Below are 27,258 nucleotides of genomic sequence, written 5' to 3'. Positions count from 1 at the left end.
TTTACAGCATTTAGAGCAGTATTTTTATTACAACACAAATTTATAAAAATACAAACATCCATCAAGAGGATAAATAGTGGTATATTCTTAAAATGGAAGAGTATGCACAATGAAAATGAATACATTACTGCCACATGCAATAATGTATGAATCTTAAAAATGTTGAGACAAGACACAAAATAATTCATGATATATGATAAAACATAAAATTTAGACATGCAAAGACTGCTTCATGATGTTATAAGCCAGGGACATGGTAATCTTTGGGGAAATAACAGTTATTCTTTATTCCAGAGCACAAGGAGAAATATATTTCATATTTTCTTTCTTTTATGGAGACTGATATTATAACCATTTTGTATCTTGCCTCTGCATATATTATGTAAGCACTTTAAAAAAATAATCTAAGTGAACAGAACTTGAAAACTTAAAAAATTAGCTTCATTTCTGATAAAGTTCGATAACAATGATCATATCCATTACATGTGCTAGTAAACAGCAGACAGTTCTGTGGTTGGTACTTTAACTATTATTACATTTGTGATTAAAATTACCTTATTAAAATGTTTTAGCATGCTTTTTTTCCTTAAACTAAAGTTTTACAATAACTTGGAAAGGCTTCACAAAGAGATCACATCATTTATTGAATTTCTATGTTTTCTCCCTTGTGAGTTCTCTGATGGACAATGAGGTTTCTCTTATAACTGAAGGACTTACTACACTCATTACAAATATAGGGTTTCTCTCCTGTGTGAGTTCTCTGATGTACAATGAGATTTGTTTTCTGGCGGAAGCACTTCCCACATTCATTACATTTATATGGTTTCTCTCCTGTATGAGTTCTTTGATGATGAATGAGATATGACTTCCTGCTAAAGGCTTTCCCACACTGAGGACATTCGTAGGATTTCTGTCCTGTATGTATTTTTTGATGTACAGTGAGAGTTGCTTTCTGGCGAAAGGACTTCCCACATTCATTACAAATATAGGGTTTCTCTCCTGTATGAATTCTCTGATGCAGATTCAGATTTGTCTTCTGACTGAAGGATTTCCCACATTCATTACATTCATATGGTTTTTCTCCTGTGTGAGTTCTGTGATGATCAATGAGGTATGACTTCATTCTAAAGGCCTTCCCACAGTGAGGACATTCATAGGATTTTTCCCCTGTATGTGTTCTCTGATGTGCCACAAGGGTTGTCTTTTGGCGAAAGGACTTCCCACATTCATTACAAATATAGGGTTTCTCCTCATTATGAGTCTTCTCATGAAGAGCGAGGGTTGTCTTCTGGGAGAACGATTTCCCACATTCATTACAAATATAGGGCTTTTCCCCCGTATGAGTTCTCTGATGTACAGTAAGGTTTGCCTTCTGGTGAAAGGACTTCCCACATTCTTTACAAATATAGGGTTTCTCTCCTGTATGAATTCTCTGATGTAGAGAGAGTGTTGTCTTCTGGCGGAAGGACTTCCCACAGTCATTACACTCATATGGTTTCTCTCCTGTATGAGTTCTCTGATGACGTATGAGGTGTGACTTCAATCTGAAGGCATTCCTACACTGTGGACATTCGTATGATTTTTCCCCTGTATGTGTTCTCTGATGATCAGTGAGGGCTGTCTTTAGGCGGAAGGACTTACCACATTCATTACAAACAAAGGGTTTTTCTCCTGTGTGAGTTCTTTGATGATCAATGAGATATGACTTCCTTCTAAATGAATTTCCACATTGATGGCACTGATAGGGTTTTTCCTCTGTGTGAATTCCCTGGTGCAGAATCAATACTGACTTCCTGCAGAAGGACTTCCCACATTCAGTGCATGTATGTTTTTTTTCAATATTGGTTGTTCGTCTCCTTTTATTATATTCAGGTGGGTTTTCCCTTATGTAAGCTCTATTATGTGTAATTAATTCTCCTTTTTTAAGGAAGGTTTTCTCACAGTCATTATATCCAAATGGCTGTGCTGGAGTTTCCACCTTATGATACTGTATAAGTACGTCATTATGACTGACAACCCTGCCACGCTGATTATGGGATTTGACTCCAGGTTGAGCTGTCTCTGGTTTAGTATTGAGAAGTGATTTCCCATATCCATTATACTCACCAAGTCTCTTTCTTGCAGGACTTATATTACTGATGATTAATTCTGAAACATTTTTAAAAATCTTTCCATGAGTATCATATTCAGGAGGTAGATTTTTTGAATTAATAGGGTTTTTGCTTAAAGTAAATGTCTTTTCATATGCATTACTGTTCTCTTTAATCAGTTTTTTGTGGTTGATGAATACAACTGATCTAGAAAACTTATCTTGGTATTCCTTGAATTTCACTAAAAAGTCTTCATCTTTCCAATTTTCTTCTACAAAAGAATATAATAACAATTTGTGAATCTTCACATATTTGCTATGGAAAGAAATTGTACTGGTGTCTAGTATATGAGATCAAAAAAGACCCTGGACAAATTATTCCTTGCCAGGGAAAAGACACAAAACCTAAAGAAAAACTCTGCCTCGGTGTGGACAAGAATGAAAAATTAAGCAATGAACGCTAGTAACTTTTGCACTTTGTATCAGAATTTCATACAGAAAGTTAAATGAATACACCAAGCAGTGAGAAGACAAAGAATGGTGAAAGAGAGACTGATGTTTGGACAGGTGGATTTGGAAGCAATGAAGTGAACCTTTCAAGGGCAGTAAACTTTAAGTAGGATGGACAAGAAAAATTAGTAGAAAAGCTTATTCAAGAAAAATATTAGAGGAAGGATTACTTTTGGAGAACACAGATCAGAGCCTATATTTTTATACATTCAGCTCTAGACTGTGAGGCAAAACATTTCCAGTTATTCCACCACCGCCTACTATGTACCCATCAATGGCTCATTAATCTTTCCAAGTATCAAGTAATTTCCTAGTGTTTAAAAGACAACCGTATAGCCTAGGCTCTAATCCTCCATATAATTGGTTATCATTTTCTCCTGTGAGAAAAGAGCTATGAAGACACTTTCAACAGGAACTGACTAGGAGTATATTTATTGGTGTATTCATTATTGCTATTAGTACCAATCCTTTCAGAATGGTTCAATAACAAAAATCTCATGACCATCAATTGTAACTATTTCTTTTCACAGACTTACTTTTTCAGGTTTAAGGAAAAACTGCCACAAGTCTTTCCTCAATATAGTAACTTTTCTTTTTTTTTTTTTAAAGGTTTATTTATTTTTGAGAGAGAGAGAGACAGAGAGCAGGGGAAGAGCAAAGAGAAAGAGGGAGAGAGAATCCCAAGCAGGCTCCACAATGCCAGCACAGAGCCCAATGTGGGGCTCTATCTCCTGTGAGATCGTGACCTGAGCTGAAATCTAGATTTGGACGCTTAACTGACTGAGCCACCCAGACGCTCATAACTTTTCTTAACTCCAGTTTTCCACATGGTGGACATCTGATTACAAGATTAATGGTGGACAAGATTACATCTCATTCTAAGTGATTAACTTTAACCTTCATTTCTCTTATATTTTATAGCTATATTTGACTTCTGTTATTTTGCAATCATCCACATCTAGTGAAATAATGTTAAATTTAGGTTCAAAAAATCTATTTCTTCCTTCAGTCCATTACTCTCAACACCAACATATAAGGAATTTCTCCTGTAAACAAAACTTTGAATCACTGAGACTCACTTTTCATATTCAAACAAGTTTTCAGGGTTGTCCACCTATCTGACAACTTTCACACATAAAAGTGAGGCCTCATCTTTTTTGCCTTATAAATATCTCACTTACTCCTAATCACATACTTTGCTTATGTTTTTTTAATCAAGTGGCTTGTCTTCCATTCTTATTTCTACTCAGATTACCTTCAAGAAAATGCTACGTTCCATGATGCCAAAAATCCTTCACTTATTTCCCCCTACCACTTTAAGCACTATTTCTTTATAACTTAAAAATGGTTATGGTCTAGGAAAGTAATTTTAACAAAATATTTTCACAAGCTTAATCGTGTCTTAAATATTTTGTGAAAGATGCAGATTTTGATAGTAATCCTTTTCCATAGAAAGGAATACTTTATTGATTATCTCCTTTGAACTCTTCTGAGTTTACATTAACACTGTATATCCTACCTAGATAGGTAGTGTTTGGTAGAATCCAGCCAATTCAATGTTTATTTATTTTTGACAGAGAGAGAGAGAGAGAGACAGACAGACAGACAGACACAGAGCATGAGCAGGGGAGGGGCAGAGAGAGAGGGAGACACAGAATCCAAAGCAGGCTCCAGGTTCTGAGCTGTCAGCACAGAGCCCAACGCAGGGCTCGAACTCACAGACCATGAGATCATGACCTGAGCTGAAGTCGGCTCAACTGACTGAGACACCCAGGTGCCCCAGAATCCAACAATTTCAATCAGAATCTATACAGCCATGGCCTGAGCAGGTACATCTGGAAGGAGCTCACCATGCTTTGTGAATGGAGCAAAAGCGTAACTTGCCTGTATAGCTTCAAGTTAATGAGCAACTATGGAATATTTAAAATATTATATACTATAGCAAAAAAGATACAGAGGATCTTATCTTTGAATTAAAAAAGCCTTAAGCATAAATCACATATAACTGGGTACCAAATTACATAATTATTTTCAAGAGTTGTGTGTGTCTGAGTTGGTAAGTAGCATGGGAATTCAGAAAATCTATGTGAAGTGGTTAAGGAATAGTTTATGCAGAAGAAATCTCAAGACTTAAAAGATACATAGTATATGGAAGGGAGAACACAACACAATGAACAGTACAAGCATTATGACAAATTACACATGTGTGGAGAACACTGAGGAGACTATATCAAGTGGAAATTACCACAAGTTTTCCATAATGGAGAGAAATAAAGTTGAAAAGACCAGATGAGGGCTTATTATAGTAGTCCTTGAATGAAGAATTTCAATTTCATATAATAATAGGGAACAAGCAATGATATCTCTTGTCAGAAAAGTAACAATATAAATTGAAAGAATTAGGACAAAATTATAGCAAAGCCAAGCTGTAATTATTGTAGTCAAGACATGAAATAAGATAGTTGTTATTTTGTATGAGGTCAGTGAAAAATGAAAATATGGGAAAACATAAATACACTTCACAGGCTGATAAACATAACACAAATTGTGAAGAGATTCATAAGAGATGATGATAGAGACAGAGAAAGCTGGTATCATGGTAAAAATAAAATATTTGGAAACAGACAGTGGGGAAGAATTTAAAGGGTAGGAAAGTTTGTGATTTTCATTTCTAACATGTTGTCACAAAATAGGTGAAACATCAGAGTGCAGAACCCTTGAAGTACTATAGTGAAGGTGGGAGAAATGCACTGAGTATGTCAGTGTTACAGATCTCTACATAAAACAAAGACCTTCCGTCCTCAGAATGGATGAGATTACCATAATTTAAAGGCAGATCCTTTGAGGTCAAATCAGAGAAATAAGACTTAGAGTCTAGTGAAACAACATACATTTAAAAATATATGTATCAATGACCATTATGTACCAGGTATTATCAGGCAGTATGTCCAGTGATGAAGAAAATAGACCAACTTGGAAATAATCACTCAGAGAACCAGGATAAGAATAAGTTAATGCTTTACCCAAATGAAGGGTTGATTTCAGGAATGATGATCTGCCATATAAAGTGAACCACAAAAGTTTAATAGAAGAGAATGATAACTGTGGAATTATCAATCTGGGCCAAAGCAAGTAAGTTTTAAAATTAACAGCTATACGGCACTCTCAACAATAGCCAAATTATGGAAAGAGCCTAAATGTCCATCAACTGATGAATGGATAAAGAAATTGTGGTTTATATACACAATGGAATACTACGTGGCAATGAGAAAAAATGAAATATGGCCTTTTGTAGCAACATGGATGGAACTGGAGAGTGTGATGCTAAGTGAAATAAGCCATACAGAGAAAGACAGATACCATATGGTTTCACTCTTATGTGGATCCTGAGAAACATAACAGAAACCCATGGGGGAGGGGAAGGAAAAAAAAAAAAAAGAGGTTAGAGTGGGAGAGAGCCAAAGCATAAGAGACTGTTAAAAACTGAGAACAAACTGAGGGTTGATGGGGGGTGGGAGGGAGGGCAGGGTGGGTGATGGGTATTGAGGAGGGCACCTTTTGGGATGAGCACTGGGTGTTGTATGGAAACCAATTTGACAGTAAATTTCATATATTAAAAAATAAATAAAAAAAATAAAATAAAATAAAATTAACAGCTATATTTGTGGTGAGAAGGGGATCTTAGACTTAGCACAGAAAACAAACCTGAGACAATTAAAAGAAAGAAAAAGAAAAAAATGGAAAGCAACTGAGAAGAAAAACATTAAACAAGAATTTTCTCTCTTATAAAAACAGATTTAAGAATGTTCAAAAGAAAATATACAATGTCAAGAAGAGACTGAAGTTAGAAAAAGACACAAAACAAGAAAAAAGATCTAAAAAGAAGGTTTATAATACATTTTGATTAAGAGTGGCAACTATCTTTGATAACATCAAGCAAACTAGAAAAGAATATTATATTGGGAGAGTTGTATTTAAAAGTTTGATTTAAGTTTTGCAGGAATAATGATCATTTCAAAGGTTAGGAGCCTTTAAAAAGACACTCCCACACCAGGTGGCATATTTCGAAGGTGCCACCTACCGCATGACTATTTTAAAATTTATTCTCCATTAGATTTCATCCACCTGAAGAGTCAGAATCTCACCTAAGCAGGTATGACCTGTAAATGATGTCCATGGCTCTTCTCCTCGTTCTAACTTGAGGATCACATCAGGTTTGGTCATGTGACACCCTGACAAAGAAAAATTTGGATTAAGTTGTTTAGGCTTCAATACATTTGAAAAATTAGTAAAGTACATTTTCAATACTGCAAATTAAAATACTTCTTTGTGTAAGAGTAAACTTAACGCCTTGCTCTGGGCAAGTACAAAATTATCCTTTCTGCAAACAAAAAAAGAATTCATCAATCTTATCCCTGAAACACAAGATCACACATAATTCAGGCACTTTGAAAGGAAATGCATGCTACTGAAAGTTTCAAAGAGAGTTTTTCTTACCTACAGAGATGAGGTGGCAATAGTTTTCCAACATCACATCCATGTAGAGAGTCTTCTGAGCAGGATCCAGGTGCTGCCACTCTTCCCGAGAGAAGTCAACAGTCACATCTTTGAATGACACTGATGCCTGCAACGGATTGGAACTGTGATCAGAATAAGCTGACTAGATATTGGGGACTACTTTTGATCTGTTCCTTTGGGGCATTCATATCAATGTAAAAAAAGCTAATCATTTTTGTTTTGTAATTTATATTGTAAGGTAAACAAAAGACAGAAGTACCTGCCACTGAATTTATTTAATAATTCATCACACAAATATTTATGTAAAGTCACTTTGTAACCCCAAACTGCATTAGTTTACTGGAGTGCCAAGACATATAAAACACTGTCCCTGCATAGCCTCAAAGCCTTCAAGAAAGTATGTTTAAACATACACCTGCTTGAAGGTGTTACAGGTACTACAAGAGAAGAATGTACAAGATGTGATATATTACAAGGGCAACACAATTGAGGAGGTAAAACTTTTCTCTGTCAAGATTAATGTGTTATGCAGAAAAAATATGGTTTAAAAATGCATGGGAGCAACTTCTGGCATCCAAAAATAATACAGTCAATTGATCAAGAAAATGATCCTTCAGATAATAATCATTTATACTTAACATAATATATATGTCTGAACACAACATATAACAACTCATAGATGGAACTGGAAGCAATTAAAGCAAGCAAAAATTGAAGGAGAGCTTAACCTTTTTAAAAAAAATTGAATTATTTTTATTTATTTATTTTTTTTTACTTGAGAGAGAGAGGGAGAGCATGAGCTGGGGAAAGGGGCAGAGTCAGAAAGAGAATCCCAAGCACGCTAAATGTTCAGTGTGGAGCCCGACGCAGGACTTGATCCCACAACCCTGGAATCATGACCTGAGGTGAAATCAAAAGTCGGATGCTCAACCGACTGAGCTACCCAGGTGCCCCAAGGGAGAGCTTATCCTTAAAGGATAGCAACCGTGATGGGTAAGAATTGTTCAACCCATGGCTTTTTTGCATGAAGGTACCAGAAACCCCATAGCTGTTAAGGCAGCTGAGCTCAAGATTTAGAAATAAATTCTTGGAAGTGAGAGAACTATAGAAAGGATGAGAACCAAAATCTGAGTATAAACACTGCCAGAACACCACACTGATAATTAAACTAAGCAATTGTTGGAGACATCAGAGAGGACTTAGGAAAAAGCAGACAGAAAGATACCAAAAAAGAGTTTTGAAAAATAGAAGTGCATCTAGTGAGATTCTGAGATTTTGCCATTTTTTTTTTTACAAAAAAAATTTTTTTTAACGTTTTATTTATTTTTGGGACAGAGAGAGACAGAGCATGAACGGGGGAGGGGCAGAGAGAGAGGGAGACACAGAATCGGAAGCAGGCTCCAGGCTCTGAGCCATCAGCCCAGAGCCCGACGCAGGGCTCGAACTCACGAACCGCGAGATCGTGACCTGAGCCGAAGTTGGACGCTCAACCGACTGAGCCACCCAGGCGCCCCTGAGATTTTGCCATTTTTGATTACCAGTATTATACAACCTGATCATAGCACAAGCAGAAGAAAACTGAAGTCTTACTGGATTGAGGTGTCAGAAGTTGCAGCTCACAAAGCAGCAGGAAGTATAAGGAGTGGAACACTGGAAGAAACAGGCCTACCAAAAGTAAGTCCCAAAATCTAAGTATAAACTCTCACCAATTCCTTAACTGAGAGCTAATATATATGAACACAAGGAGAACCTATCTCCCCTCACCTAAGGGGGCCAGGGTCAAAAGCAGCAGCTGGAAGCTTAAAGAACTGAGCTGACATATCAGCTGCTTCATACTTGGGGTTGGTGCAGAGTTTAAAGTATCAGATTACTATATTATTCATGATATCCAGATTTCTAGTAAAAATTACTAAATATGCAAACAAAACAAGGGAGAATGTGACTCATATTCAGCAAAAGCCAGTCACAGAAATTAATCCCTAGTGGGTCCCAATGTTGGATTTTGCCAAAAAAAAACCCACCAAAAACAGCTTCAAAGCAGCTGCTCTTAATGTCTTCAAAGAACTAATGGAAAACCTGGGCACAGAAATAGATACAACTAAAAAGTCAATAGAGGAGGGGTGCCTGGGTGGCTCAGTTGGTGAGTGTCCAACTCTTGATTTTTAGCTCAGGTCATGATCTCACAGTCATGGAATCAAGCCCTGTGTCATGATGAGTGTCCACCCTGCTTGGGCTTCTCTCTTCCTCTCTCTGCCCCTCTTGCATTGGCATTCTCTGTCTCTCTCAAAATAAATAGAACATTAAAATAAATAAATAAATAAATAAATAAATAGTCAAGAGAAGAATGAAAATGAACCATTAACATGTATTTGATTGATACAAAATACAACAGTATATACGAAGAGATGAATAAAAACAGATTAGGAGGAAACTTAAATGCACATTAGTAGGTGCAAGAAGCCCATCAGAAAAGTCCGTATAATTCCAACTATATGACGTTCTGGAAAGGCAAAACTCTGGAGACAGTAAAAAAAGAAGGGACAAAAAGGTGTAGCCCTAAAAGTTTTAGGGCACTAAAACTATTCTGTATAATACTATAATGGCAGAATGTCATATATTTGCCAAAATCTATTGGACTTTGGAATTATGTATCAATGTAGGTTCATTGTAATGAATGTACACTCTGGTGCAAGATATTGATAATGGGGAGGCTATTAATCATGTATGGGGGCAGATGGTAGTGGAAACTCTACAATTTTGTCATGAACCTAAAACTGCCTTGAAATATAAAGTATATTTAAAAGGATTAAAAACATAGGTTAAGCATTTGGAAAACAAAACAGCAAAATGTCAGCCCTAAATCCATTTACCTCTAATTGTATTAAATATAAATGGACCAAACATTCCAATAAAATGACCAAGATATTAGAATGCATGAAAAAGCAAGATTTAATATAATTCTGAGACATATTTTATTTTTTAAAGTTTATTTATTTATTTTGAGACAGACAGAGAGAGAGAGAGAGAGAGAGAGAGAGAGAGAGCAAGCACATGCACATGTACAACTGGGGAAGGGGCAGAGAGAAAGGGAGAAAAACCCAAGCAGGCTCCACATCCAGCTCAGAGCCTGACACAGGGCTCAATCTTATGAACCATGAGATCATGACCTGAGCTGAAATCAAGAACAGGAAGCTTAACCAACTGAGCCACTCAGGCGACCCTACAAGAGACATATTTTAAATACCATAGACACAAATAGGCTGAAAGTAAAGGATGGAAAATGACATACAAACACTACACACGGGAAAGCTGAGCAATGTTACTACTGCAGACAAAGAGAGGCATTTTATATTGATGAAAAAGTAAATACACCAGGAAAATAGAACAATTACAAATGTATATGCATTTATTTTATTTTATTTTTTTAAATTTTTTTTAACGTTTATTTATTTTTGAGACAGAGAGAGACACAGCATGAACGGGGGAGGGGCAGAGAGAGAGGGAAACACAGAATCGGAAGCAGGCTCCAGGCTCCGAGCCATCAGCCCAGAGCCCGACGCGGGGCTCGAACCTGCGGACCGCGAGATCGTGACCTGAGCCGGTCGGACGCCCAACCGACTGAGCCACCCAGGCGCCCCACAAATGTATACGTATTTAAATAACAAGAGTTTCAAAAAACATAAAGCAAAAATTGACAAAAGTAAAATGAGACTTAAAAAAGTCCAAAACCATAGCTGATGTAAATGTTTGCCAGTAAAAAGGGGAGGAAAATCTGGACAGATTTATACCCAACATGGGGCTCCAATTTACAACCCTGAGATCAAGAATCACATACTCCAGTGACTGAGTCAGTCAGGTGCCCCTGTAGAGCACCATTAATAATCTTCCAACACTGTCATTTAGAACCTGTTTAGACATGTTAGGTGTTTTGCATTTCCAGGTTAATTTTAGAATCAACTTATCAATCTTTATAAAACAACTTACTTAGATTTTGATTGAGTTTTGAAAGACTTTATAAATTGGTTGGAGATAACAGATATGTTAACAGTAGTAGGTCTTCCAATCCATGGATGCTTATTTAGGTCTTCTTAAATTTCTCTCAGCAGTGTTTTGTAGTTTTCAGTGTACAGGTCTTGTAAATGTTTTGTTAATTTTATTCTTTAAACTCATTTTCAAATTTTTGTTGTTAGTATATAAAAATAGAATTGATTTTTGTATTTTGATATAAGTGACCTTGCTGAATTCACTTTTTATTTCTAGTACTTTTTTTTTGTAAATTCCTTAATACTTCCTACATAACCTGGTCATATTATCTGCAAATACAGTTTACCTTCTCCCTTCCTAGTCTATATGCCTCATATTTCTTTTTCATTCTTTACGCATCATCTACAGTGTTGATAGAAGCGTTAAAGTAGACATCCTTGTCTTGCTCCTGATCTTAGGAGGGAAAACAGTCGTTCACCATTAAGTATGATGTTAGCCATAAATCTCATTAATTTTATGAAAATTTTCTTTTTGGTTATTCTTTGACCCAAAATTGATTACTCAGAAGTAGTATATTGTTGGGGCGTCCAACTTCGGCTCAGGTCATGAGCTAGCGGCTTGTGGTTTGAGCCCTATGTTGGGCTCTGTGCTGACAGCTCAGAGCCTGGAGCCTGCTTCAGATTCTGTCTCCCTCTCTCCCTACCCCTTCCCCACTCACACTCTCTCAAAAATAAATAAACATTTTTTTAAAAATTAGCATATTGTTTAATTTCCAAACATTTGGGCCTAGTCTAGGTATGTTATTTTTATTGACATCTAATTTAATTCAATTATGGTTAGAGAAGATGCTCCATATGATTTCTTTTTATTGAGATTTGCATATATTCTGTCTTAGTGTATAGCATATTTGCTCTGGAAAAACATGTGTTGTGAGATTACAAAAAGTGATGCTCTACAGGAGTACCACTCAGTCAGTGGAGCATGTGATTCTTGATCTTGGGGTTGTTAGTTGGAGCTCTACATTGGGTGTAGAGGTTACTTAAAAGTAAAAAATGTTTAAAAAGGACAAACTATATACTATCTACAAGAGGCTCACTATAAATGTGAAAACATAGGAAGGTTAAAGTAAAAGGATGGAGGGGCACCTGGGTGGCTTAGTCAATTAAGCGTCCAACTCTTGGTTTGGGCTCAGGTCATGATCTCACAATTTGTGAGTTTGAGCCCTATATCGGCCTCTATGCTGACCCTGCAGAGTCTGCTTGATATTCTCTCCTCCACTCTCTCTGCCTCTACCCCACTTGCTCTCTCTCTCTCTCTCTCAAAATAAGTAAACTTAAAAAATTTTAAAAAGGATGGAAAACATGTATACCGTGTAAATACTAATCATAAGAAAGCTAAATTGGCTATAATATCAAACAATACAAATTTCAGCACAAAGAATATTATCAGGGATTAAATAAGGCATTTCAAAATAACAGAGGGGATCAATTCATGAGAGAATGTAACAATTCTAAATGTGAACACACCTAAAAACAGAACTTAAAAATACATTAAGTAAAAACTGATAGAAAAGGAAAAACAGACAAAACCAAAATTGTAACTGAAGATTTCAACTTTCTTCTCTCAGTGATTGCTACACAAATAGACTGAAAATCAATAAGGATACAGAAGTTTTGGGGCACCTGGGTGGTTCAGTCAGTTAAAAGTCTGACTTCAGCTCAGGTCATGATCTCACTGCTTGTGGGTTCAATCCCTACATTGGGCTCTGGGTGACAGCTCAGCGCCTAGAGACTGCATCCTATTCTGTGTCTCCTTCTCTCTGCTACTCCTCTACTCATGCTGTCTCTCTCTCTCAAAACTAGAAAATGACTTAATTAAACCCAAAGTATTGAGAAAAAAAAAAAGGAAACAAAAAAGATGTGAAGAAAGAGGAAACAGAAAAACAATGGAGTAAACCAATGAAACCCAAAGCTGGTACTTCGAAATGACAAATGAAATTGGTAAAACTCTAGGCAACTGACCAAGGAAAAGAATAAGACACAAATTATCAACAGCAGAAATGAAAGAGGGGCATTGCTACAGGTCACACAAATATCAAAAGGATAAAAAGAGTGTATTTTTGACAACTTTGTCAATAAATTTGACAAATTCCTTGAAAGATACAAACTATAAAAGCTCACTGAAGAAAACACCCTGATAACCTGAATATCCCTAATTCTACCAAGGAAATTGAGCTGCTAGTTAAACCTGTTCCCACAAAAAAATCTCCAGGTTAACATGGCTTCACTGGTGAATTCTTCTTTTTTAAAATATATTATTATTATTATTCATTTTCAAGTTAGTTAACATACAGTGTAGTTATGTAGTGGCTTCAGGAGTAGAACCCAGGTATTCATCTCTTATATGACAACCAGTGCTCATCTCAATAAGTGTCCTCCTTAATGCCCATCATCCATTTAATCCATTTCCCCACCCACCTCCCCTCCAGCAACTCTCAGATTGTTCTCTGTATTTAAGAGTCTTTTATGGTTTCCCTCCCTGTTTTTATTTATTTATTAAAAAAAATTTTTTTAAATGTTTTATTTTTGAGAGAGAGAGAGAGACAGAGCATGAGCAGGGGAGGGGCAGAGAGAGAGGGAGACAGAATCTGAAATAGGCTCCAGGCTCTGGCCTGTCAGCACAGAGCCCGATATGGGACTCAAACTCACAAACCACGAGATCATGACATGAGGCAAAGTTGGACACTTAACCCACTGAGCTACCTGGGCGCCCCTGTTTTTATTTTTTAATTTTTAAAGATTTATTCACTGGTGATTTCTAACAAACACTTTAAGAAGAAATAGTACCAATTTACACAAATTCTTTTAGAAAATAAGAGCGTATACTTCCCAACTTATTTTAAAAGAATTATCCTGATATGAAAACTAAACAAAGGTGTTACAAGAAAAAATATAGACCAAATTCTTTATGAACCACAAACAACTCCTTAACAATGTACTATATTAGCAAATTCATCAAACATTACATACGTGGAATTCATCCTAGAGCTAGAGCTTCTAAGTTGGCTGAACACTTCAAAATCAATATAATTCATGGTGGTAATAGAAAAAAGAGAAGGGGCACCTGAGTGGTTCAGTCGGTTAAGTGTCCAACTTTGGCTCAGGTCATAATCTCATGGTTTGTGAGTTTAAACCCCGCATTGGGCTCTGTGCTGTCAGCTCAGAGCCTGGAGCCTGCTTCAGATTTCTCTCTGCCCGCCCTGCTCCTATGCGCTCTCTCTCTCTCTCTCTCTCTCTCTCTCTCTCAAAAATAAATAAACATTAAAAGAGAGAGAGACAGAAAAGCCAAATAATGGGGAATAACCAATAGATGAAGAAAAACTTTTGAAAAAATTCAGCACCCTCTCATGATAAAAACTATCAGCAAACTGTAACTTCTTTAACCTGATAAATCAATGCAAAATCTATAGCTAATATCATACTTAATAGTGAAACTCTGAATCCCTTTCCCCTAAGGCAGGAACAAGGCAAAAATGTCTGTTCTCACCATTTCTATTCAACATTATACTGAAGGTTCTAGAAAATGCAGTAGATGCACAGTTTGAAAAGCAAGAAGGCAAAGTCATTATTCACATAGGACATGCTTATCTATGTAGAAAATCCTAAAGAATACAAAAAATTACTAGAACTAATAAGTGACTTTAGAAAGATTGCAGGTCAATATACAAAAATCAATTTTGTTTTCATATATTAGCGGTGAACAGTGAAAATTTGAAATAAAAATGAATAGCATTTACAATAGCATAAAAAAAATACCCAGGGATTAATATAACAAAACGTGTAAGACTGTACACTGAAAACAACAAAACATTACTGAGAGAATTTAAAGATCTTAAATAAAAGGAGATGTACATCATATTCGTGAATTGGAAAACCATTATCATTGATTACTATTATTGAATTTAAACTGTTAATATTTTAACATCTTCCACTCCCCTAAAGGGCTATCTTTATACATTCTTCTAATGTGCTTTAGTTCTGATGCTATAAAAAGTATAAGGTTAACAGTCACCGATTAATGTTATAACTACAGAGATTCTGTCTGGGATGATGAAAAGTTCTGGAAATACATAGTGGTACTGGTTACACAACGCTGAATGTATTTCATGGGGCTAAACTATACACTCAACAATGGCTAAAATGGTAAAATTTTACACTACGTATATTTTACTACACACACACACACACACACACACACACACACACACAAAGTTAAACAGAAAAGCGTAAGAAACACAAAGATCCGTAAGTGAGCAGTGGGGTGAGCACTTGGAGGACTGGAAAAGGAGCAAAGGTGTTATATGGGAAAACAAGTGACCAGGATATGAGAGAGGCACTCAAAATAAAGATATCAAGGGAGATGAAGGCAACTGTGGTATAAGGAATAAAATCACCACTAAATTGCATAGTGGAAGAGAGACATTTATTTAACTCAAGCTAGCTATATTAGCAGGTGGGTATGGGACTGGGGCCAAAAGCAGATAGAAAACAAAACAAAAAAGAACATGATGGGAAGTAGATAATGAGATAAATCTTGGGCATGTGCCTGAAGTATCTGTGGAATATGCAGGTGGTGATTTTTAGTTGGAGATTGGATATGGTTTTGACACTCAGAACAGAGGTTTAGGTTTACAATTATGTGAGCATAGAATAACGGTGGTAGGCTGTGAATAGGAACAGGGAAATGAAAAAAGAAGAGAACCAATAAAGAATCTGGAGTTCAGGGGCGCCTGGGTGGCTCAGTTGGTTTAAGTGTCCGACTTCGGCTTAGGTCATGATCTCACTGTTTGTGGGTTCGAGCCCCATCAGGCTCTGTGCTGACAGCTCAGAGCCTGGAGCCCACTTCAGATTTTGTGTGTGTGTGTCTCTCTCTCTCTGCCCTTCGCACTCTCTCTCTCAAAAATAAATAAACATAAAAAATTATAATAATAAAAGAATCTGGAGCACAGTAGTATTTAAGAGGTCCAGATATAAAGATGACATTTCTGAAAGAACCAAGAGATAACAACATCTTTGAAACCAAGGGCAGGATATTTCAAGAGTTATACTTGTAATTCAGTATGGTGATCCAAGCATATATATTTACTTCCCCTGCATGCAAATATAAAATTAGAGAAGTTTAAAAATAGGAACATCATTAGCATAATGGGGGAGTGTTATTGGCAGGCCATGGATTTTTAGGAATTGTTAGCAGCTATGGGCAAAACTGGAGGATCAGACAGGAGAAAAGCAAGATTCTCTGTTCTTTGTACAATTTGCCAAGCATAACTCTTTTCTTAAAGCCTCAAGACAATAGTCCTTGCTACTTACTAAAAGCAACATCAATTCCATCTCCATCGTGACTGTTTTTATTTAAACAAGCAAAGTTCATGCAGTAATATATTCTCATTTGAGGAAATGCATTTTTGTCCCAGCTCTGCTTCTGGGAGAAGACAAAGAAAGATGTTTAATGATAAACCCACTTAATGTGTGAAAATTAGTTAAAATTAGAAGGAGCATTTGTGGAAGGAAAAGGCTTATCTGGCCAATATGGAAAGAAATGGGGACACTTTCCTGAAGGGGAAGATAGGCAGGAGGATTTAGTACAAGAAAGGCAAATGCTCAAATATCCTTAAAAAAAATAAAAAAAATAAAGATTATTTGGGAAAGAGAGAGGAACCATCACCTCACCTGAGCCATGGTTTTGAGATTTGCAAGAGGTGACCAGTCTTCCTTTGGGTTCCTCTTTGGAAAAGAGGCAGTTCCTAAGAAGGCAAAGCCAAGATGAAAAGAAGCCAAAATGACACTATACACGACTTATAGCTCTCTTATGACTTAAGTCTCAATTGAAATCGCCTCCATTTCCCTTGCTTTGGCCTTTGACCACTCTGCACATTCCACATAATTTACAGGAAGGAGAATAAGCTAGACAAATCTTATTTTATCCCAAAATGCAGAGATAGAGGCTCTTGGGCAAGAAGTTAGATTTTGGGCAAGTTCCCCTCCTTTCTAGCACTAATTTTTCTCTCTTAGCAGCCTACCTTCAAGCTGCTCTCCAGAAGGCTCTACCATTTACACTATCACCAGCAATATATGAGAATATACTGATACACCTTGATAAATGCTACCGATACCAACTTCTTGATGTATGCCAATACCTTGATAAATGCTACCGATACCAACTTCTTGATGCATGCCTATCTAATAGGTAGAAATTGTGGTTCTGGGTTTTATTTTTCCTATTATAAGAGAAAATAAGCTTCTTTTCATAAGTTTAAAAAACATCCTTAGTTTCTCATCTGTTAATGGTCTCTTATAATTCTTTCACTTTTCGATTAGATTTTTATTTTCTAGATTGGTTATTAGATCTTTTTTTAAAGGAAGGAAGTACTGTATTCACTTCAAATAATTTAGAGTTTCTCATTTGACTTTGTTTTTGCCATGCAAAAATAACTTATAGCAGGGGTGCCTGGGTGGCTCAGTCGGCTAAGCGTCCAACTATTGATCTCAGCTCAGGTCTTGATCTCACGGTCATGAGTTCAAGCCCTGCACTGAGCTCTGCAATGGGCATGAAGCCTACTTAAATACAAAAAAACCCCCCAAAAACCCAAAAACTTTCAACAGATTATTGGCCATTGGTTTAATACTGTCAGGTGTTCAATAATCTACTGTTTCCTCCACTCATCAAAACTGCCATCTTTATTGCTTCTTGGTCTTTTGGCTAAGATCAAGTATAACCATATACCTTACTTCCTTTATATATCTGAGTAGATCTGGATTTTATATTTAGTTTTACTGATCTGTTCATTTAATTGCAAAGATGATTCGGCAGTTATTAGTTTTAAAACATATTTTAGTATCAGCTAGAGCTACTTTCCCCTTCATTATTTTCTTTCAGAATTTTTGGCTTATTCATATTCTCATAAGAACTTTCGTTCTTAGAAATTTCTCGTAGAAAATTCAAAATTTTTACTGAAAATTTAATGGAATTGCATGAAATGTTAGGGAGTTTTGACACTTTGTCACATGTCTTCCTGTTCTTTTATTCAAGTCTTATTTTTTGAGTCCCTTAGAAACATTAAAAGAATTCTTTTACTTACACATTATGAAATTCTTTGTATCTCATATTTTTGATGACCATTGGTCATTTTCCATAGTTTTCTGATACATATATATACACATAAGCACACATATATAAATGAAGCTTATTGATTTGTCAATGATTTTTCCAACAAACCTCTGAATTTTCTAATTGTTGTCACTGTTTATAACAGCATGGTAACTTATAAATTTTTCTCTCAGTCTCAGCAGATGTTCCAAAGATGGTGAGGAAAGCAAGCTTCTAAGTGTCCCTCATTCTAAAATAAAGTCTTATAAAAAACATAAAGTTTTGCTACCATTAATTTAACTCCTACTTTGTCTAAGAGAGTATAAACTATTTTTTAGGACATAGTTTTCCAGGCGAAGAAAAGTGGGTGCTTTCTTATAAGAAACAAGGGGCCCCTCAGATGCTGATGTCACTGGGAAACAAAGTGGTAAAGAGAGTTTTGGGGAAAAATGTACATATTTCAGGATTTGAGAGGGCAAAGTGACTAAGGGGCTAATTCTCACCTGAGCTCTAGATGGGCAACCCATGGATGGAGACTGCCTGGAATGGCTTGGATTCTCTTGTCCAAGAGGACTCACTGGAGAGACAACAAGACCCACCAGAGCAGGTGGCCAACTGCATGCCCAGAGGAAACATTGAGAAGACAGCTGGAGAAGTGGCTGTACCCATAAGAAGGGAAGTGTATCTGGAAGTTCCCAGCAGTGGGTTCTCTCAGAAGGTAAGAGATGACTTACAATAAATTATAATGGTACCAATCATGTTAGCCTCTTCTTGTCCCTAACTTCTTGTCTCTTGCTTTCCAGCTCCCAATCCATTCCAGCCAGAGACTACCCACCTAGAGGAAGTAGAGACAAAATAGAGGTTGAAGAATTAGAGAAGAAGCTGATCATGTACCCTTTTCCCAGGCAGGCTTCCAGTAGGAGGGAGGGTTTTTATTTAAAACAAGTTTGAAGTATTGGTGTCTACAGTGAATGTTTTTTAAAATATTCATTTGTTTATTTTTTTGAGAAGGAAAGAGAGAGCAAGCCAGGAAGGGGCAGAGAGAGAGGGAGAGAGAAATCTTAACCAGGATCTGCACTGTCAGCAGAGAGCCCAAGGTGGAGCTCGAACCCACAAACTGTGAGATCGTGAACTGCACTGAAACCAAGAATCGGATGCTCAACCAACTGAGCCACCTAGGCGCCCCTATAGTGAATATTTTATTTAACTAGTTAAATAGTTATTATGAGACTGGTCTTGTATTTAAATGTTCAACTGATTCAGTCTTCAGAATGAGCAAAGAAATTACTCAATCTGTCTCTCAATGCATCCAGTAGTAGCAGGGAAAAAAAGGGATTCACCCAAATAGAAACTTTGAGTGGCAGGGGAGAAATTTTTTGTGTCTTGCCCAATTTTTTATGGTGTCCTACTCATTTCAACATACCAATCATTAGTCAGTGTGGGGTTTCCCAATATACAATCCTACCATCTGAAAATTATTATTTTACTTCCTCCTCTCCATCAAAAAAAAAAAAAAATCTCTATTTCACTTATCCAGTTGCCATAGAGTGAAATCTATAAGCATATAAAATGCCAGTATTCAGATAATCGAAACAATACATATTTAACTGGTCATGCATCCAATTTCTCAAGCGCTCCATCTCAGTCACATAATAACATTCACGATTTACTGCGGATTGTACACACAAGATACTTTAAAAATTAGACAAAGACACAGTTATATTGCCCACGACACAATCACAATCCCATAGGCACATCACAGGCATAATCTCACAGAGCCCATAACATACTTTACACAAAATAGCAAAATTTTACTCACAAACCCCTTACTATCGTCTCTCCAAAGTCGCATGCAGTCTCAAAAACACATCAACTCGCATCCTATTTGAAAAATTAGACAAACACAGAGACTTTATCACTTTCCAAACAACTGGTTCCACAACGTCACACGGAGTAACACATGCCCAAGCTGCACAAGAACGGGCACAAAAAGCTACACGAACTGAATGCCCGTGTGTGCCAGGCCGCACTCCGAAAGCTGGGGTTTCCTCACGGTGCGGGGCGGGGGTGGGGGACAAAATTCCTGCCCTCCCCAAGCTCACACCAACTCGGGCTTCCAGTTCCCTCTTCGGCGCTGTCCAGCCTGGACTACCGGTTCCCTCTAGGACGCTCCCTGGCCCGGGCTCCCTATTCCCTTCTCGGCGTTCCCGGGCCTGGCTCCTTCTGCTTAGGTTCTCGCCTCCCTCCCGTTCTCTCTAGGGCCCAGAACTCTTGCCTTCTTCCCCGGCCTTCCTGGCCAGGTTCCCGCCTCCCTCCTCTGCATTCCCCCCAGGTCCCGCCATCACCCGCCTCCACCGCCTCCGTAGGACCCACCAGCCTCACCTTCGACCACTGGCCAGCGGTCTGCGCCTGCGTACTCCCGCGCGAGCTGTACCTCCCAAGTGTCTCTGCGGCTCAGTCTTTGAAGCCGCAGCCTCCTTGCGCGCGCTCGACATCCGGGCTTTTCCAGCCTTGAACTACATTTCCCAAAGCCCCTGTGCAGCTTTTGAAAAGAACTTTGAGCCCTGGGTCCTCTCTGGTTATCCCTCAAAGTCTTCGCGCTCCGAGTGGCCGCCGGAGTCTGGGCGTGGCGGGCGCGCCCAGTGAGGAAGCCCCGAGCCCCCAAAGTGCAGACAGGGCGCGTTGAGCCTGGAGCTCAGGCCTGTGTATGGGTGTTTGTGTGTGAGCGTTTGTGGCGGTGACGAAGACGAATGAGAGTGTGGGCGGTGCTGAGGCCGTGACAGGTGTGTGATTGTGCGTGTACGTCCCAACGCGGATGCGGAACGTTTGGGGTGACTGGTCCGCTGTTGTGTGAGGCACGTGACACTGTGGGGTTTGAGACCGCCCATCATAAGACAGTGCTGTTACCTAATGTGATGGAAGAAGCTTTTAATGCTCTGACTGGTACGAGTTCGGTTGTGTAATGGCATAGAGCTTCATTTCTTCAGTTCTGGGTTTAACGTCGGGACTGAGGGGTCTTTTGAAGACCTTTTTGAGAGTATATCTGCGCTTGTGAAGACTGCGATGCCTGTATTAACCTGAGTCAACCTTGGACTAAAGCATGGTCTCAGTTGCCTTCGTCAGGGCACCGCCTCCCTCCCCCCCCCCCCCCCACAACGTCCAGTGCCTAGCTTCCTGCTTAACACAGTGGGGTATCAGTAAAGTGAGTGTTGCCCATCTAGGGGCCAATTTTAGGTTCTAACCTTTTTTAGGATCTGTATTCCTGGGTTCCCTGCTGCTGCTTTTTTTTTTTTTTTTTTTTTTCTCTTGCTTTACAGCCATGGACCCCAGCTGCAGAGAAATGGTCACCAAAGGGAGTCCGATATTTGAGTGGTAGTATAAAGTTACATGCAAGCAAAAAAGCACAAACCAGTTTTTGGAATGAAATTTTAGAATTGGAAGAGTCCTTTAGGCAGAGTTTGGAGAGCCTAGGAGTGCCATTCCTTCCTTAGAGGATCTCCCTTGAGAGCTGGGGTCAAGTTCCATGTTTCAGAACCACATCATTCCCAAAGCTGTCTCCCCAGGAAACTTGCTGTGAACTTGGAAAGTTTTCAGCCCTGGTATCAGTGACCCTGGCTTTTCCCTTTGATACTAAAAAGGATTAGCAGTACTCCCCATCTCCCTTTTACTTCTGTCCAGTATGTGTGTGACAGATGGTGAGAGATTGTGTGGTGTTGAAGAATTTCTTCCAATTTAGCTAGTCAGTGCTCCAAGAAAGGTCTGGTGTCTTAATGATTCCTACCCTTCCCATGCCCCTTCCCTTTCCCTACAGTGCTGTTCACTGAGAGAAGAGCTCTGAATAAAGGAAAACATTACTGGGCATATCTGAAACCAAGCTTAAGGTCAGGGATTTTGTTCTCCTTGTTCTCTTTGTTTTTCAGAAAAGGGAGTAATTGTTCTGAAATGGTTAGGTTACTAGTAGGCAGGGCCTTTTGATGGACTTTGACAAAAAGCCTGTGGTGGAAGTGACATTGTAAGATTTGTGAGACAAAACCTTAGGAGGTCCGCTCTTTTCCTCTTCCTGCCCTGAGGCCACCTTTTACTGAAGGTTATGACTAGCTTGCTTGAAGATAGAAGATCACCTGGAGACAGAGGCCCAGCTGACAGCAACAGCTACCAGATATTTCAGAGACCATCTTGGACCATCCAGCCCCCACCAAACCACTGGCTGCTATTAGATGAGTGGAATCAGTAGACCCACTCAGCCAAACCAAGCCCAAATTGCCAACCCCAGAATAATGAGCTAATGAATGTTTTTTAAGCCACAAACTTTTGGAATGGTTACATAGCAACAGATAACTGAAACAGTTGTTTAACTTTTTTGACTTTTTTTTGTATCACTCAATATTGGTATAATTGTATTTGTTAATCTGTTTTGTAAAGTGATTTCTCTACTGGTGTTATATCTTGAAATTTTTCTATATCCTTAATTACTTCCTACAGCTTTGGATTTATCTTAATATTCTTTTACATGGATATTTTGTAGTTTATTTAACTATTAACTTTGCTGAGCAGCTCCTTCTTACTGTCCAGCTCCCATGTCTTCACCAACTTTGCATTCCCTTCTAGAACCTTATCAGGACATGAGTTCCAGTCATTTTAGGGGTATGTAGACCCAGGAATGTGGAATTGACTTCTGCTGAGTGGAGTATAGATAACTCACCCCACTCTGAAGAATTTGTTCAAGGGTGTGATAAAGGATCTATATGTATTTATTTAATCAACTGGGTCTCCTGGATTATGGTATCTCTTTTCCCTTTTCCAATTCAAAGTCTGCATCCTAGAGCCATCTTTCTTCACTGTGACTCTTTAGGGTACTTAGCTAATTTTCTGAAGGATTGATTTAAGATTCCTGGAAGTAGAAACGGGCATCTCTGCTGTGTTTTCTAAATTGTCATCATCCTGATCCTTCAGATTACTTTCTCAACTTCCTTTTCTGCCTAATGATCAAGGGAATGGTCTGTATTTCTACACAGCCACATCAGGCCTAAGTTCCATTTCTTCTATGTGCAGGGTTTAATATTAATTAATTTCCAAGGCAGATGTGATTTCCTTGTTGGAGCAATGACTGGTGGAGGGACTGGCAGGCAATAATAGATCTGAGCCTAGGTGAGGGGCAACCAGGAAGAGGAATCCAATGTGTAATAAAATCTTAGTTTCAAGGTTTAGGATCTTTAAGGTAGTAGTTGAGTTATTCATCCGAAAGGCTTCACATCTATGAAGAAACTTCAGGCCACCCTAAGCCAGAATTTAAACCACTACTGCACTACACTCCATGTTTCATATACATCTCCTATTATTTCTTCTGCTCTCAAAGAGGGAGGGATTAGCTCTATTATTTTTTCTGATTGTTAGTCAGAAATTTAGAAAATACAGAAAAGCTCAAAATAATGCTCATTTAGAAACAGCTTATTTGAACATTTTATTCTAAATCATTTCATATTTCTCTGTGAATTAACACATGGATATAGGCACATAGGATTTGTTCATTCAAAACAGAATCATACTATAATACTGTTTTGTAATCTGCCTTCTTCACCTGACAAAATACAGTGAACAGTTTTTCATGTCATCAAATTACAATCTATCATAATGTTTTGACTACATTGTCTGGATATACTATGTAACCATTTCCCTATTGAAGGATATTTAGCTGCTTTCCCCAATATTGCATAGTGTTTCACTGCACACTCCTTTTTGTGCACACATATAATTATATCTTTTGAACAGAGTCTTAAATATTGTTGAGAATGAGGCTTTCACAGTTAAAACTGACTTACATCATCTTCATCAATTGCTCTGCTTAAATTTTCACCAACATACCATAAGAGTGTCTCTTTTACTATAATATAAGGCATCATCAGTCTTTTAAATCTACCAATTTAGAACAAGTTGTATTTGTTTAAATGAATTACTTGTGCTAGGGTTTCATTTAATATAATAAAATCTGGGCTTCTGGGGCAAAAACCAGAATTGAAAGAGAACTGGTTTTGTAGTTAGAGAAATGTGGATTCAAAACATAGATCTGCCATTTACTGAGCATGTATGATTTATTTTCCTTATTTTAAATGTTTATTTTGGGGAAGAGAGAGAGAGTGTGTGTGTGTGGGAGGGTGTGTGCACGCATGCACACAAATGGGGGAGGGGCAGAAAGAGATGGAGAGAGAGAGAATCCTAAGCAGGCTCCACACACAGTGCTGAGTCGTGGGGCTCGATCCCACGACTCTGAGATCATGACCTGGGCCGAAATCAAGAGTCGGACACAACTGACTGAACAATCCAGGGGCAACCTCCATTCTCTTGTTGATGGGGTATTTGTTTCTAGTTTTGGGCTATTATGAGTAAAGCTGCTATGAACATTCTTGTGTCAGTCTTTTGGTGTGCATATGAAATTAGCTCTGTTTGTATTATGTACTCAAAAAATAGAATTGCTAGGTGAGAAAGCACACATATGTTTAGCTTTAATAAATATTGCAAAATAGTGTTTGAAAGTGAATTTTCCAGTTTATACTCCCACATGCAGTGTATGAGCATTCCAGTTGCCCCACCCAATCAGCGTTATTATTGTGTCTTTTGAATTTTAGCAATTCTAATAGGTGTGTAGTGGTACATTTGTATTTAATTTGCATTTCTCTTGTGACCAATGATGCTGCAAACGTAAATTCCAATGGATAATAGAATAATTTCATTATCCACAGAGCTGGGAATGAACAAAGTTGAAATAAATGAAGTTTCACAATAAAAAGTAAGTGCAGAGCTTATCATACAACCCAGCAACTGCACTCTTGGCCATTTATCCCAGAGAAATGAAAACATACGTTTATACAAACACCTATATGTGAATGTTCATAGCAGCTTTATTTGTAATAATCAAAAACTGGAAATAACCCAGATGTCTTTTAACAGGTAAATGGTTAAACAAACTAGGGTATATCTCTACCATGGCAAAACACTGGCAATAAAAAGGAATGAACCACTGAAACACACAATTTGGATGGTTCTCAAGGGAATCATGCAGAGTGAAAAAGAACCAATCTCATAAAGTTCTAATCTGTATGAATCCATTTATATAACATTCTTAAAATGCAAAAAGATAGAGATGGAGAACAGGTTAGAGGATGGCAGGGATTGGGTGGAGAGGAGGTGGCTATGACTATAAAAGGGTAGCACAAGGGATCCTTGGGATAGAACTGTTCTGAATAGTGATGGTAGTGGTTGTCACATGACTCTACACAAATGATAAAATCACACAGAACTAAATATACACAGAGATACACAAACAGTGCATGTAAAACTGGCAAAGAATGTGAATAAGTTCTGTGGATTGTATCAATATCGAGATCTTGGTCATGATATTGCACTATAGTTCTACAAGAAATTGTCACTGAGGGAAACTGGGTGAAGGTTATATGGGATCTCTATATTCTTACAACTGCATGTAAATCTACAATGATCTCAAAATAAAAAATTAAAATATAAGCACATAGCTCGGACAAGTTTCCTGGTTTGCCATTTGGAAAAAAATAAAATTCTATCCATACCTTACATCATACCACAAGAATAAATTCCAAACAGAGTAGGAATGTAAACATCCTAGAAGAAAGCATCACAAATAAAGGCCTAATATTCCTGTACTAGTTTGCTAGGACTACCATAATAGAAGACCACCAATTGGTATGGTTTAAACGACAGCAACTAATTTTCTCACAGGTCTGGAAGTGTGAGATCAAGGTGTTGGCAAGTTGACTTTCTCCTGAGATCTCTTCTCCTTGGCTTGCAGACGGCTGCCTTCTGTGTCCTTAGATGGTCTTTGTATGTATGCATCCCTGGTGTGTCTCTCTTTATACCCTAATCTCCTAATAAGGACACCGGTTAGATTGGATTAGGGTCTACCCTAACAGCCTCATTTTAACTTAACTAACTCTTTAAAGGCCCTATCTCCGAATAAAATCACATTCTAAAGTATGGTGCAAGGGATTAGGGCCTCAACATTATGAATTGGGGTGTGGGAGTGACATAATTCAGTTCATAAGAATTCCTAATATTTAAAAAAACCTCTTCATTTCAAAATATATACAAATATTGAATCATTATGTTATACATCTGAAACTAATGTTATATGTCAATTATACCTCAATTTAAAAAAACTCTTAAAATTTAGGGAAATACCAAAAATATTGACAGAAAAAAATGGCTAAAAGGAACAAACAATTCACACACAATAAAATGCGAAATAAAACTTAAATGTATGAAAAGAGAAATTCAAATTAAAATGATACTGGGACCATTTTCCACCTTATCAGAATGGCAAAATTTAAAAGGATAACAACATATTCTATTAGTAAGACAGGGTATAATGGGCTGGATGGTGACTTCCAAAAAAGGTATGTCCATGTCCGAATCTCTGAAACTTATGTTACTTTATTTGAAAATTAATTAATAATTAAATTAGTTATAATTAAGGATCTTGAGATGAAGAGTTTATCTTGGATTGTCTAGGTCAACCCAAAATCCAATGACAAGTGCTCTTGTAAGAGTGAAGCAAAGAAAGATTTGACAGGAAGAGGTGGCAATGTGACCATGGAGGCGGAAATTGGAGTGATGGGGCCACAGGTCAAGGAATACCTATAGCCATTAGAACCTGGAAGAAGCAAAAAATACATTCTTCCCTAGAGTCTTTAGATGAAGTCTGGCTTGGATGACTTCTTGATTTTGGATTTCCAGCCCCAGAACTGTAAGAGAATAATTACCTATTGTTTTAATCCACCCAGTTTGTGATGATTTGTTACAGCAGTCATAGAAAACAAATACACAGGGGCGCCTGGGTGGCGCAGTCGGTTAAGCGTCCGACTTCAGCCAGGTCACGATCTCGCGGTCCGTGAGTTCGAGCCCCGCGTCAGGCTCTGGGCTGATGGCTCGGAGCCTGGAGCCTGTTTCCGATTCTGTATCTCCCTCTCTCTCTGCCCCTCCCC

General features: G+C 37.9%; 1 protein-coding gene and 2 long non-coding RNA genes across 16 annotated transcripts in view; 1 reads left to right on the top strand and 2 right to left on the bottom strand.

Annotated features, from left to right (window-relative positions):
- ZNF567 (zinc finger protein 567) lies at nt 1-20,884 on the bottom strand. Of its 14 annotated transcripts, none has more exons than XM_019423029.2 (8): nt 20,630-20,691; nt 20,078-20,128; nt 18,982-19,082; nt 16,831-16,904; nt 16,471-16,582; nt 7,097-7,223; nt 6,745-6,831; nt 1-2,361 (listed from the first exon to the last, which is right to left on the bottom strand). In XM_019423029.2, the coding sequence occupies exons 5-8, from the start codon at nt 16,495-16,497 to the stop codon at nt 641-643; spliced, it is 1,962 nt and encodes a 653-aa protein (XP_019278574.2). In that variant the 5' UTR covers nt 16,498-16,582; nt 16,831-16,904; nt 18,982-19,082; nt 20,078-20,128; nt 20,630-20,691; the 3' UTR covers nt 1-640. The 14 variants fall into 14 exon arrangements, with proteins under 14 accessions (XP_019278574.2, XP_019278573.2, XP_053762327.1 ...); XM_019423028.2 differs by having other exon boundaries at nt 20,067-20,128; nt 20,630-20,684; XM_053906352.1 differs by lacking the exon at nt 20,078-20,128 and having other exon boundaries at nt 18,751-19,082; nt 20,630-20,884.
- Nucleotides 20,858-25,770, top strand: LOC128778074 (uncharacterized). Its single transcript, XR_008423468.1, has 2 exons — nt 20,858-20,958; nt 22,073-25,770. It is a non-coding gene; the product is annotated as an uncharacterized LOC128778074 (long non-coding RNA).
- The window catches only part of LOC109251513 (uncharacterized), a 15,092-nt gene continuing 11,523 nt past the window's right edge, over nt 23,690-27,258 (bottom strand). Inside the window, exon 4 of the long non-coding RNA XR_002073550.2 lies at nt 23,690-27,018. This is a non-coding gene — a long non-coding RNA (uncharacterized LOC109251513). The remainder of the gene's footprint in view (nt 27,019-27,258) is intronic.

The sequence above is a fragment of the Panthera pardus genome, unplaced genomic scaffold (assembly GCF_024362965.1).
Source record: "Panthera pardus isolate Hobbes unplaced genomic scaffold, ASM2436296v1 HiC_scaffold_18, whole genome shotgun sequence".
Lineage (NCBI taxonomy): Eukaryota > Metazoa > Chordata > Mammalia > Carnivora > Felidae > Panthera > Panthera pardus.
The sequence above is the reverse complement of the archived record's forward strand: the minus strand, read 5'-3'. Positions and strand labels throughout refer to the sequence as shown.